The 13,744-nt window shown below is 40.2% G+C and overlaps 1 protein-coding gene across 7 annotated transcripts; it reads right to left on the bottom strand.

Annotated features, from left to right (window-relative positions):
* Window positions 1-1,719: 1,719 nt before the first annotated feature.
* casp2 (caspase 2, apoptosis-related cysteine peptidase) lies at window positions 1,720-13,495 on the bottom strand. Of its 7 annotated transcripts, none has more exons than XM_034697265.1 (13): window positions 13,402-13,495; window positions 11,528-11,725; window positions 10,095-10,265; window positions 9,918-9,986; window positions 9,617-9,766; window positions 9,323-9,392; window positions 8,795-8,886; window positions 8,350-8,532; window positions 7,292-7,420; window positions 7,106-7,196; window positions 4,712-4,894; window positions 3,652-3,761; window positions 1,720-3,550 (listed from the first exon to the last, which is right to left on the bottom strand). In XM_034697265.1, exons 1-13 carry the CDS (start codon window positions 13,468-13,470, stop codon window positions 3,416-3,418), a joined length of 1,650 nt encoding a protein of 549 aa, XP_034553156.1. In that variant the 5' UTR covers window positions 13,471-13,495; the 3' UTR covers window positions 1,720-3,415. The 7 variants fall into 7 exon arrangements, with proteins under 7 accessions (XP_034553156.1, XP_034553155.1, XP_034553159.1 ...); XM_034697264.1 differs by having other exon boundaries at window positions 4,700-4,894; XM_034697268.1 differs by lacking the exon at window positions 13,402-13,495 and adding an exon at window positions 13,293-13,398 and having other exon boundaries at window positions 4,700-4,894.
* Between the last annotated feature and the right edge of the window lie 249 nt (window positions 13,496-13,744).

Raw genomic sequence — 13,744 nt, forward strand, 5'->3', positions numbered from 1 at the left:
GGTTAAAGAGTGAATGAGTAACAGCGAAGGATGGGTAGAAAGCAGAAGTAGATGGAGAGCTGAGGTAGAAGCAGGTGGAGGAGCATGAGTAGGACATTTTTAAGAGACGGAGAGGACGGCAGATAGACTGGCAGGTTGCAGGAAGATTTGAGAAACACCTACCAGGGTCTGTTGGTATCTCAGAGCCTTCCTTTGCGACGCATCTGCAGCCATTGACACGCTGTCACTGATCCAAAAATAACCTTGCTGGACACCCCAGCATTTCCAATGGCGTGGGCAACACCATACACACACACACACACACACACACACACACACACACACACAAACACGCGCTCCCCTTAAATGCTTTAGAGTAGATCAAATAAACACACACACATTTTCAAAAGTTTCTCACTCTCCAGTAAGCTCATTCAAAAAAAAAAATCTAAAGAAAACAAAAAAAATCCAGAAGACGTTCCTCCCAAACGTGCTCGTCCAGATGATCCAGAGGCTACCAGTCATCCAGCTCCACCGAGGACCTGACCGACACACAGACACAGATAAGACAGGCGTACAAAGCAGAGCAAAGCCATCTGATGAGGCGGTGAAGGACGCAGCGCTTTCCTTTATTAGAACTGCAGACACCTAATAACACACACACACACACAACTTGTTGCCCTTAGCAGCACCCACCCTGCCAGCCAGCCATTAGGTGTATGTGTGTGTGTGTGTGTGTGTTTGGATGGACTGTACTTGTTTGGACAGGGGGGGTTGGAAGGGCACCCCCCATAGGGCTGCCCCTGCAACGTGAGCAGGAAGGTGCACACGACACCCCTGTGACAGCTCACACCTAATCAGCCAATGATGCAAGGCAATCCCCATAACACTCACATGCTATGGCAGACTTCCCTTAGGGGAAAAAATCACCCCCAAACACTTACTGTCACCCTGCAAAGAAGCACGGTAAACTTATCCCTGTATTGCCTAACCTCTCTAGAAGGCTCAGATGTCCAGAGGGGCAAAAACAGGGACTTGAACATATATGTGCTGTACATCATTCATCTACAGCAAGGTGGACTGCAGCTGCTCTGTCCTGCGCCCCCACAGGGACAACATCCTGCCCCAGATAAGTTAATTTAAACATCACTAACTCTTCCTCTCAGGCTGATGTGACCGGCGGCCATTATGACAACCACAAAGACACCCAGACTCAGACAGATCCCCCTTAAACCCCGCCCCGCTTTGTGGTCCACACGCCAGCGCATAACCGCCTAATCTCACAGCTACACCGGAGGCCAGAGAGAAATGTGTTACTCTGACCGCCGGCGTGTGTGTGTGTGTGTGAGTGTGTGTCAAAGGAGAATGACTGTGGACAGCTGGCTGGGCCTCTATCTGATACGCTAAGAACATTATCACTGGGCGGCAGGCAGTGCGAGAGATACATGCATCCCGGTCACAGCATAGGGAGACCTGAGTGCAGTGGAATAGCGGGGAACCAGTTATACTATACCTGAGAGCGGAGAGGACAGGCTGTACGCTGGGAACAACACACACAAACACAGCAACAAGGAGGATCAAGTAGAGTGGAGCACGCACAGGAGTAGCTACTCATGCAGGTGCCTCAGTGCAGGATTGAGCTGGAACCAAACATGAGGAAAGCACAAAAAATTGCACACAGCAAATGCAAACACGCTGACATGCACATATAGCTGTAACAGGAAAAAATACAAGTCTGAATAGTTTAAAAATCAAGGCCGGTTTATTGTAGAGAACATTTGGCAGCATTTGCATTGACAGAAATGAAATCTCTCTGGCCCCCCCAACACTGAAACTCAGCAGAGCTTGGCAGCAAATATCAACCTTCAAGACTTCTCCGCCTGAAGCAGAGTTCCCCTTTCATACCACTCCAATGTTTTTCTTTTTTAATTTATATTTCCTGATCACAAAAAAACTAAAGGATAAGAGGAGTGAGCACCTTTCAGATAAGGGTTAACTCTTCCACAAGCGCCTCACACTCACTTAAAGGCATCTTTGTTTACACATGGTAAAGGATCAATACTGTTTCGACCATGTATTCTGTTTTCCTCACTACAACACTGTTGTAACCAAACACACTTTGCCTGCTCAGGGCTTTTCTGGGAAACATCAATGCTCACACAGCCTTGATAAATTGATTTCTCAGTTTGTTGGGTGGGGTGTGGGGGGTACCAAAGTGATACAATATAGCCTACTGTGAAAACTCCATGGTCTTAAATTCATCTAATAGATCATCCTCACGTGGCACAGGCTGCTGTAGAAAACTGCATATTAGCATTGGAAGACGTGAAATACATGTTTTATCCTTACTGTACCACATACAGTGAAATGTCACAAAGCAAACTGTAGGGAGAGTCACTAAATATGCACCTCCCACGTAGGGAGTGACACTACTCGGAGTCAGAGTTAGTGTAAAGGTCAGAGGTCATACTAAAAGGTATATGACCCCACAAGTAGCACCACATTCCCCTGGCAGCCCACCACGGGACAGACGCATCTACAGTGACACAGCAGATACGTGAGATGTTAAGAGAGATCTGTAACTCCACAGTCCTGACTGAACATTCAAAAGAAGAGTTAAAAAACACAATGACTGAGAAAATTCAAGGTCTTCTTTTTAAAGCTGCTCTGTAGCGGTTTCTCCTCTTTGAGTCAAATAAGAACAACTTTTCAAATAAGAACAAGTAAAAAAAAAATCTGCTGCAATTTAATCAGCACTGTGGTTGGTGATAACTGAAATGAAAGCTGCCTGCAATCATGACGGCAAAGATAATTTCTAACTGCAGGAGTTATTAGGAATATCGATGATGAGAGATGATGAAATGCATTTGTCTCTGCTCTGCTGCCCCCTGCCTGCGACTACGTTCAACAACAAAGAAGTGGTCATATCATACAATGAGCATTATATACAAACGAAGGGAATGGGCTTAAAATGCTTGTAGAACAATTCATACAAAACAAAGACATAAAAATAGATCTGTGTAAAAAATACATTTCTAAAAGAGCTTCAAGCCTTAAAAACAGCTGTGCAGTAGGAAAACAAAAATAGTCTTGATTTAATAGGATTTACATTTAAACCCTTAAACTGGCATTGACAGACACATGGATACAAAAAAGTAGTAATACGTTACCCATTTCCCGTATACATTAACATAAGCTTGACATTTTGCATGAGTTAATGGAGGTGTGTGTGTGGCATGTCTGTGGGTTTGATGAGGCTGTATTTACATAGAAAATATGAATGAATAAACCCTTAATTTGGACATAGCTATAACAGAGGAATGCACTAGCATCTGGCAGTGTTTGGCGTGGAATTATCAGTTTCCTGTCCTTAAAGTAAGGCTTTGATGTATAGGAATGGTCTGTGTGTTAGTCTGTAACAGTGCATATTGGTGTATCAATACTGGGGCTGGTACTTGGGGAAAAGGTAGAGGTCTTTGCACAATGAGCTGGTGAACTCTGACATCTCTTTGCAGCGGTGGTGGGCGGTGCCAGGAGCATATCCCTCCCGCTCCTTGATGCGGCCGTTCACCTGAAGACACAGAGAACGAAAATATAATTTCAGAAGTTATTAAAAATGCATTATTTACAATCGGAATTCAGTACATGGAAGTATAGTGTGCTTATATTTACCTGCACTAGCATGTCTGCAACATGTGTGTCTCTGGCATGCAGGCGGAGAGCTGAGTTTATTTCCTGAATGAACCAGGATCCTCTCTTAGTGTTCCTCATGGCTGCCGTGCCTTGTGGAACAACAATTAAAAAAAAAGGTTAACACATTGGAAGTGAGACTCATAGTGACAAAGTTTAAGACTTGTCTAGTATTTACATCAATAGATAGAAAAAAACAATACTATTATCTTATGCTGGGATAATTGCTGTGGAAAAGCTTTTTTAAAATACTTCACACTAAATTGGGTGAAGGCAGAGATAAAACAAACTCTATTGGTAAACTTATTCTGATTAGACTTCAGTTGTCAAAAAGAAATCCACCAAATTAGAGACTTTTGCAAAAAATTGCTCTTTCTGGTCAAATCCTGCCGCCGACCAATCAACTCAAAGAATTCAATAAAACATACTCAATAGTTCTCAAATCTGTCTTGTTGCCAGTGAGCTAATGCCACAAAACAAATCAAATCAAGTCCAGATAAAAACCAAACTATATAACACCAAACCCATCCTGTTGGAATTTCCTGAAATGCATCCAAACAGACTCCACCCTCCATGTATTTACTCTTTTTTTGCTTCTCTCTCGCTCAATCTCCAGTTTTCCTCTGCATGGTACATGTTTGTTTTCGTTTTCTTTTTTTTTGCGGTTGTTTTTTATGTATTTTTAACTGTGGGTTTTAGTTTAAATTATTATTAGTTAAATGTGTTTATTTTGATCTATCTGTTCATTTATATTATTATTATTTTATTTATATATTGTTTCATGTAAAAAAATATATATATATTTGTTTTTCACCCAAATGTGATAAGTCTTATTTAAAAATCAACAGAATGCTAATTTTAACTAACAAGTTCAGGTGCAGGACAAAATCATCTTTAGAAAGAGACAGCTTATCAACACATGTTTGTTTCTGCCAGTTGAAGTGTCAGCTACCTTCTTCACTGCTGCATATTTACTGTGCATCTCTTCTACTGCAGTCCAACCCCAAATAGTAAAAAGGGATAAACTTACAAATTCTCTGACCTTTGAGAGATGCGTAGCCACAGATCATGTCTGAGCGCTGGGGCAGTTTAATCCTGTTTCTGCCGATGTCCCCTCTCTGTCTGGAGTCCCCCTGTCCTTCCCTCCCAGCGTCATGCTGTTCACAGCTTGGAGAGCAGGTCCTCACTGGTCCGTCTATCTGCTCCACTCCACAGTCCATCTCGTCTAGAAGACATTGTCACAATCACGTCAAACATCCAACTGTCGAATGAATGCCTGATTCCCTTCATTTTAGAGGGGTTACCCTTCACCCATGGCAAAAAACTGTTTCTGACCAGGGCAATATTTAAATGAATTCTTTAAAAAATTCCTTAAAATTAAGGTGCTTTACCCCAAATCTAAAAAGTGGACTTCAACCTCCATGGTACAAATAATTAAGAGTATACCTGAATTTGGAAACAGCTGCTTAGTGCTTGACATGATTTTTGTATTCCTAGGTTGTAGGATCGCTCTTAATGGGTCAGAGGGTTTGTCAGGGGTGTTATCTGTCATGCAGTCAGATTATAACCTTGAATCCCAGAGACAGATTTGTTAGCTGGGAGCCTTTTGTTAAACTGCATTTATGTTATCAACCAATGCTGTAACAGGAGACTCAAATTGGACACATGATACATCATCCACAGCATCTGCCATCTGTGGCTAATGGAGAGCTGTGCAGGTGTCACAAAAGTTACCTGCCCCTGGTGCCAGAGGAGTGACTGCAAACAACATCTGGACATGTGGAGGGACAGGTTGTCATCTACACTATCACTTACTCTTTGTCAAATTTGTATGATGCTACAGGGGTCGAACTGATTTTAAAATAACAAACAGACATATATTATATTATATTATATTATATTATATTATATTATATTATATTATATTATATTATATTATATTATATTATATTATATTATATTATATTCATATTGTGTGCATTGGTGCCTCATGGGCCTGCCCTGACATCTCAAAACACTCAAGCCACCTGAAAGATAACCTCAGGGGAGGCTTTGATCATCTTACCTGACTCCTTCACTTCTGAACTAGCAGTGACAGTATTCTGAGATCCACTTGGACAATGAGTCATCACTGTATGGGTGAACTCAAGGGAAGCTGGTTTTGGTTTAAATTAGGGATGTACAAAATTAATCGATTATTGATTAATTGGTTAAGAAATTATTCGAAACACACATTTTTGTTTTCAATTTTCCGTCACGTGGAACAGACAACATGTGATCTCATATTACACTCAGCTATCAGGGAGGTGTTTTATGTTTAAAGCATGTTTCGATGTAAATCAGCTGTTAGAGGTGTTGTGCACAGCGGAGACACTCAGCTGGCGGCTGCGGCTGAGTGACAGGTCTCCGTTTTTTAAAGAGGATCAATACGCAACTGCTGCCAACAACGACACAAAGGTTCACAACTTTAAACAGGACATTTCCCCACCTTTAGATACAAAGCCAACAGACTGGTGGGAATTGCTAGTACGCTATGTTTGCAGACCAGCAACATCAGAGCCGTTTGGGCTTTTCTGCCGCTGGACTGATTATGACCCGGTTGCGCCCCCGGCTGACACCTGACCGAATACACACGTTTATTTTTCTCAATAAGAACGAGTAGACAGAAAACTAGACACTGTGGGTCTGAAGTACTTTTCTGTTAGTATTATGAGCCTTCACTTTATAAGACTATGTCCGTGGAGAATATCTTTATGAGCCTGATCGTTGATAATCAGTGTTAAACATGTTGTACCCGTATGTAATACCGTCAGTTATATTCATGTTGTTGCTGTAGAAAATATAATTTAGGGGGAAAAACATATTTGGCATTGTTTTTGACATAAGAATAATAATGTTTTTTTTTAATTGATTAATCAATAATTGATCGTTAACATTTCCAAAAAAACTTAAAATGTACATCCCTAGTTTAAATTAGTATCAGAGACAGGCCATATATATAGACTGACATTTTATCTCATTTATCTTCTCACTACATCCGATCTACTGTTTAAATTGATATGATACTGCGAATGTCATCTTCTTTTTACAGGTGTTTTCATGCTGCTGCTGTCTTGTGGAATTGGAAGTGCCATATGCAGCCCCTACTCAGCTATGTCCTTCTGTCAGACATGCTAAAGTAATTGAGTCATGCTTTTGCTTTTAGTCGTGACAGACTTTAGAAGAAATGTACAGTGAACAGTGAGAATAGAGGTCAAAGGACAGAAACCAAAACACCTCCAATAAACTGAAACAACAACCTCCCTGCAACAAGAGGTCTGTATCAACACATTTAAAGTAAAAATCAATGTTTGTTTTTCAAGTTATTTGTCCTGATTACGTGGTGTACTAAAATATCTAATGATGATAAAGAACTAAACCAGACAGACTGCCTCACCTCCTCTACAGGCCTGGATGAAAAACATCTTTGGCTTGTTCTGTAGCAGCGGGCAGTGCGCGTTGTCAAAGGTCCCAAACACCCAGTCCAGCTGAAAATGGCCAAGTGAACACACATGACATGTTATGTCTTCACCCTTCAATGGCATTACACACATCAACACAGAACATTTTCAAATCAACCTACCTGCATGAGCTCTCCATCTGTGCCATATATGGCTCCTTCCACTCCATGTGAGAGCAGACACACCACACAGCTGTCCATCGTCTGATGGTCCTGTCGTCGGCTAAAGTTCTCAATGCACGTCCTCATGCCCTACAGAGAGAACCAGGGGAACATTACACTATGGTCAACAGGGTTGTTGATTTTTTTAATGCTGAAAAGCTTGGAAAGGCATAAGTCAAGGTCTCCCCATAATGACAGCCATTACCCATCCTTTGAAAAATGTCTAAGCAAGAAACTGATGACCAACATGCGTCATCATCCCATGTTGTTCAGTTTACACTCTAAGACTATCTATCTGCTAACACCAAGTCCTAGAACTAACTGTTTGATGAAGTCTGTTCTTTTTGGAGGTTCCTCTGTCTGGAATCAACTCCTCACCAACATGAGAATGATCAAAAACAGATTTTCTTTTAAAAAGTCACTCAAACAAATGCTGATGAATTCCTCAAAGACATTATTATGTAATCACTGTTCTGAAAGTCTTTGTTTTATTAATCTTTGGTGTTTGTGACAATTGTGTTTTTGTTTCCATTATTTTGTAGTTTAATGCTACTCATCGTTTATTTGCTCAGATACTAAGTTCATTTTTCATTTTATTCCTGATTTTTCTAATTGGCTGCTATTGCATCTTTGTTTTATGGATAATATGTGATTTTAGATAATTGTTTTTCTTGTTTTTGTTTTGTTGTGTGGACCCAAGGAAGACTAGCAACCACAATGTGGAAGCTAATGGGGATCCTAATAAGTAAAGAAATAAAGACTAGAATGTAAAATGTGTTTGCTTTGTGATAAAATGTCCACACTGACTACACTGGGAATGAGAACTGAGCTAAACAAATCTTAAATGAGAGCACTGTTCCGACAAGCACTGTCTGGGTGACTTTCTCAAATGATTTAAGGTCATCCCTCTTTCTTTTACAACTTCCTTTTCCTCACCTCAGCAGCTACATAAGATGGATGGTTTATGCTTCAAATAACATCCTGTGAATGCATTTTGTGTCTGTGCTCGCCTGCAGTACCTGAGCAGTGAGGTCTCTGTGGACTGTAACCAGGTAGTCCAGCTCTGTGAAGACCTTCCTAAGGACCTCATCGTCCACCTCGCCTCCTTTCCTAGGGTCAAGGTCAGGTGCAGCACAAGGGTCAAAGGTCACGTTACTGATCACCAACGCAAAACCCCGAGGGGATGACTTCATTCTGTAGGACTAGAGGTAGAAAAACAAAAGGCATGAATGGATTACTGATTATAAAATCACTTGTGAAAATTTCAGAACAGCTTAATAATTAAATGCAACAATGTACAATCACTGCATTGCATAAATATCAGCGTTTGTGCCCTAAACTTACTTTTTCTAATGATTGGTAATTTCCGATCTAATTATTACTCATATTAGGCCAAAGGTAAAGCATGACTGAGTAAGTAACTGCAAACCTGTTAAGCTGACCTGGTGAGGATAAGTATTTTACCTTCAGGCAATGAGAGAGGTAAAAGTCAGGCGTGCATGGGAGCACAGGAGTGTTGATGGGACTGTCTGCATCCAGACTGAACTCCATGGACTCTGATGCACACAAAAACACAAACATACATATTCAGTGTTAAACTCAGCTTCCTGGAAGTAAAACTGCTGATGCTGAAGTTTCAAATCATTGTGTGTTCCCGCCAGCAGCTGTGTGATAGTAAACTTTGTACAACAATGCTGTAGAATGAGTCACTCTCGGGGCGTGGCGCCTGTAGGTACACACAGACAGCAGCTGAATGCTACAGAAGCTGCTCTCCTACACTTCACTCAGTGATAAGATTACGTAATGAACAATTCAACAGACTGATCTTTCTTAAGCTGCTGCTGCTACAGAGTGTCATCATGTTGAAGTATTCTTAATTACCTGTCTGTTCACACTGAACAAGCGCCACCCCTTGTCTCCACAGAAACAGAAAAATATTGACGACAACATTAAACACAAACACCTGCTTTAATCTGAAGGCAGGCCACTCACCCTGTGTCCTTACTCTCTTGGCAGTAATTCCTTCTTGGGTTGAAACGGGGAGAGGAGAGTCCACAAACCTCTGAAATTCAAATTAGCAAATGATTAATGAAGTAAAAAAAAACATCAGCTGCCAAAACAGTGAGGAAACATTAGGTTTGCTATAGAAGGAGAAACAGCTGTTCATGGGTTTAAGACAACAAAAACCATGACTTCCCTATTATGAAATCTCCAGGCTGCTGACTGACTACCTCAGCATGTCATATGGTTTTCTAACATGATATGGATGAGGTTTGTGATTCTCACATCTGTGTGCTTATCACATCTTCCTCTTTTCTTTGTCTGCTGCTTCGCCCCCTCCCTGTCTTCTTCCCTGACCGGGATCAACCTTCTGAATGCTGACACTCCTGAGGTGCTGCTCACCTCACTCCACGCCTCTCGATCTACGGAAGAAGTCTGCAGGAGACCATACAACCTGACATTAAACCTTTTTAAAATGCATATTGAGTTGTACAGAGTGCTGTGGACATTAGCTTTGGTACTGTCTTGTGAAGCTTTCAACTAAGTGCAGTATTTCAGGGTGAGGGACTCCGAGTATAGTGTTCACCTCTCCCCTCTCTGCTGTTGTCTGCTGTGCTTGATGACCTTCCTGTGGCTCTTCCACTTGCTGAACACTCTGTGAGCACAAAACAACCTAAGAACTAAAATGTCTGGTACCAATACGCTATGAATACTTTGGTTTTCTATTGGGTGTGCTTTGATGACTGAAAAAGTGCACTCTCACCTTTGCACGTACTTCTTTTCCATCTTTTTCAGGTGATTGTGTGAGCAGTTCACACAGGTGCGTCTGCTCGGTTTCTCTTAGAGCTGAGCAGAAGCTGCTGAAGGCCCTGGGTCCTCGCTTTGGTAAGAGCTGTAGTAAGCGCCAGCTTCGTTTCTGAGGTGTTTGCTCTGCCTAGAAGAGATAGGGTCAAATTAGACAACTTATGACTTGTTATAATGTAGCATCCTGTTTGGGCAGCGTAAATCTTACAACAGTGAGTGAGTGGGCTAAATGACGTGTAAGGATGCAGAGGGAAATCTCTCACTTCTTAAAAACCAAGAGGTTGACATGGGCAAAGGTAGGCTATTTTAGGTGAGTTCATATTCATTTGTCAGCTCTTTTACTGAACAAAAATGTTGTTTGAGTGGTCAGAAAAGGACCCAGATAATTCACATTAAAAAGTACTTCCTATTAACAATGATTTCATTACATATCAATACTGAATATTATGTATCTTATTACTGCATTGCAATAACTGATTAATGAATGTGTACAGCACTGTTAAATGTTGTCCTGTTTTGTCTGCTTGTGTCTTCCTTAACATTTCCTTATTGCTGCTTTCTGATTGTCTTGCTCTATGTATTCTATGTCCATGGCCACTTTCTCAAAGACGGTCATATCATGTCCTTATGTAGCTTTTCATCATTTTAATCGTATCGTGCTATTTGTACTTTTCTTTTTAGGGAGCCTTTTTAACATTTGGCAAGGGACTACGGATGTAAACTAGCCTTTTGGCTAATTCTGGCATATTAACAGAATTGTTAATTAATCTGCATGGTCCTTTTAAATGAAAAATGAATAAAAATATAATTAATGTCTCAACTACACTTTTAGCCAGTGTGGATTTTCTCTAACCTCCTCACATGTAAAATAATAACCATGCATGCAACATTAATAGCATCTGTGTGAAGTGTTGCAACTCATAACTATTTTCATTATTGAATAATGAAACAATTTGTTCTATAATAATTGATTGGAATCTTACAACACTGTAAAAACTAAATCCCAATTTCTCAAAGCCAAAGGACATATATTTAACATACTTCTTTTAGGCCAATAAATACACCACAACCCAAATACTTTTTTTACTACAATAAAAGAAGACAAATATATGCTGTCAAATATTTTTGGATAGGAAAGAACACTTAAATTATTAATAGATCAGAAAACTTGGTATTGAAGGCCTTGCATGGAATCTACAACAGCTGTTGCAGCCAAGCAACAACCTGCTGAGTAATTGAAGCAGGTATCCAACCTTCTACATGTAGGTAGCTGACATAAATAAGCAATAATCCTTACATCTTATATTTGACAGTCAACTAATTGATTGCTGACAGTCAAATCTGCTACTAAGGCAAGTGTCTTGAGCGCGTGTGTCTTGAGTGCTCACGTACCATAATGTTTTCAGCCATGCTCTCAGTCAGGATTTCATCTGACTGTAAGGTCTGAATGAGCATCTCATCCACAACAAGCTCTTTGCACAGATTGACAGAGCCTCTCCGCAGAGCCCGTCTGTCCTGCTCCAGCATGCCACACTCCAACATGTTGCTCCAACAGACCAGGTTCAGGACAGGTAACGAAGACACATGAGCCTAAACAATGATAGAACAAAGGATCAACCACAGTGTAATAAAATGCAAGACAACCCTGAAGTCCTGCTGCAAGACAAAACAGACTTGTTTAATTACAAGACAGATAAATACAAATCAGTATAGTTGAACCCTTAACCCTCCTGCTTGTTCAGGGTCAGATTGAACCATTTCAAAGTTCAAAAATCTAAAAGACATTGTTAAAAGTATTTTTGGAATGAAACTTCTTCTGCTTGGCTGAAGCAGAAGAAGGCCCTAATGTCACAGTGGATGAAAGGCTAGTGGCATTCAGAGGTTCCTTCCATTTTAGGCAATATATGCGCTCCAAACCAGCTAAACACAGCATACAAATCTGGGCAGCATGTGACAGAAGATGTGTCTCGTGTTAATTTATCAACATCACTTCATAAAAAAAATCTAAATTTAAAATACAACAAACAAAAATCTGTGTCATAAAGAACTATTATATTTAGGTCTTTCCAATGTACATCAACCCTCCTGTTATGTTCGTTTCTCTGGAACAGCAATAATGTTCCTGAGTCAATTTGACCCGGGGCATATTCAATTATCCAAAATTGTCAGAACCCCAAAAAATTCCAATACACATTTTTTCTAATCTCATTTCTAACTCCATTACAAACCATTTAAATCAAGATTTAGTCCATTGGTGTTCTTCAATTCTCACAGATCATAGTTCAAAGAGGATAACTCACTCATTTTTCATTAAAATTCATGTTAAAACTTTTTTAAATGTACACTGGAAAGCCCTAAACATAAATACAATAGTTATACATGACATAGATTTTTGTTTATTTTATTTTAAATGTTGAATATTTTTGTTTTTACGAAGTGATGTTGATAAATTAACACGACACCTATTTTGTCACATGCTGCCCAAATTTATATGCTGCATTTAGCTGGTTTAAAAGACATATATTGCCTAAAATAAACTTTTAAAAGGGTCAATTTGACCTGCAACATAACAGGAGGGTTAAAAAAAGTTTCAACATGAATTTTCCTGAAAAACGAGTGAGTTATCCTCTTTGAAACATGATCTATGCGAATTAAAGAACACCAATGGACTAAATACTGATTTAAATGGTCAGTAATGGAGTTAACAATGAGATTTAAAAAATGTTTATTGGGTTTTTGGGGGATTTATGACACTTTTGGAGAATTAAATATGCCCTGGGTCAACATTATTGCTGTCCCTAAGAAACGAACATAACAGGAGGGTTCACAGACAGTCGAAACACCACAATGTACATCTGTTAGCGTGCCATCACTACATACTGCAGAGTATGCTGAATAAATACACCTTTAAAGCCATAACAAAATAAACAAAGCGGGTAGTTCAAAGAAAAAGCCAACGGATTAACCTACAAGGAATAAAAAAGCACAATGCCTCGATAAGTATCTTAATATTGACGCTACGGTGAAAGAGGTGAACTGTATTTACAGTTATAGACGTTAGGCTCATTTCCTATGCTACAAGCTAGCTAGCTCCCCCTCAGCTTGCCCCTTCTTCCTCGATTCTAAGTGAACGTATTGTAATTCCTTCCACACCTACACATGATAAGTATCTTGTTCTGCAAAGGGTTACCAACAAGTCGAGTGATACTTCATAAAAATATCAGCGTTTGTCAAGCTATATAAACAAAAAATAACAACACTCGTACCTCACTCTCCAGACTCACTTCCTTGGGGGCGGGGTATCTTGTGCTGAAAGAGGAGGCGGGGCTACACATGTCGTTGTTTTGGATTCTGACCAATGAGAGCACAACAGATATTGAGTGGCGTTTCAAGCCTCCAATCAACTCTTCCGTGTAAACTGACACCTCGTACCGGGAGATTCAGTACGACAGCATTTTGAATTTGAAACTGTTTTCTATGAATAAGTAGCCAATTGATAAGGAGCTCTAGTCTGTGAAGATTTGCACAATCAGTGACTCAAAGAAGACCATTGGGCGGATACTAGTGCAATAATTACTCATCCCTCTCTTCTTACATGTGCAATATGTT

The sequence above is a fragment of the Notolabrus celidotus genome, chromosome 12 (assembly GCF_009762535.1).
Source record: "Notolabrus celidotus isolate fNotCel1 chromosome 12, fNotCel1.pri, whole genome shotgun sequence".
NCBI lineage: Eukaryota > Metazoa > Chordata > Actinopteri > Labriformes > Labridae > Notolabrus > Notolabrus celidotus.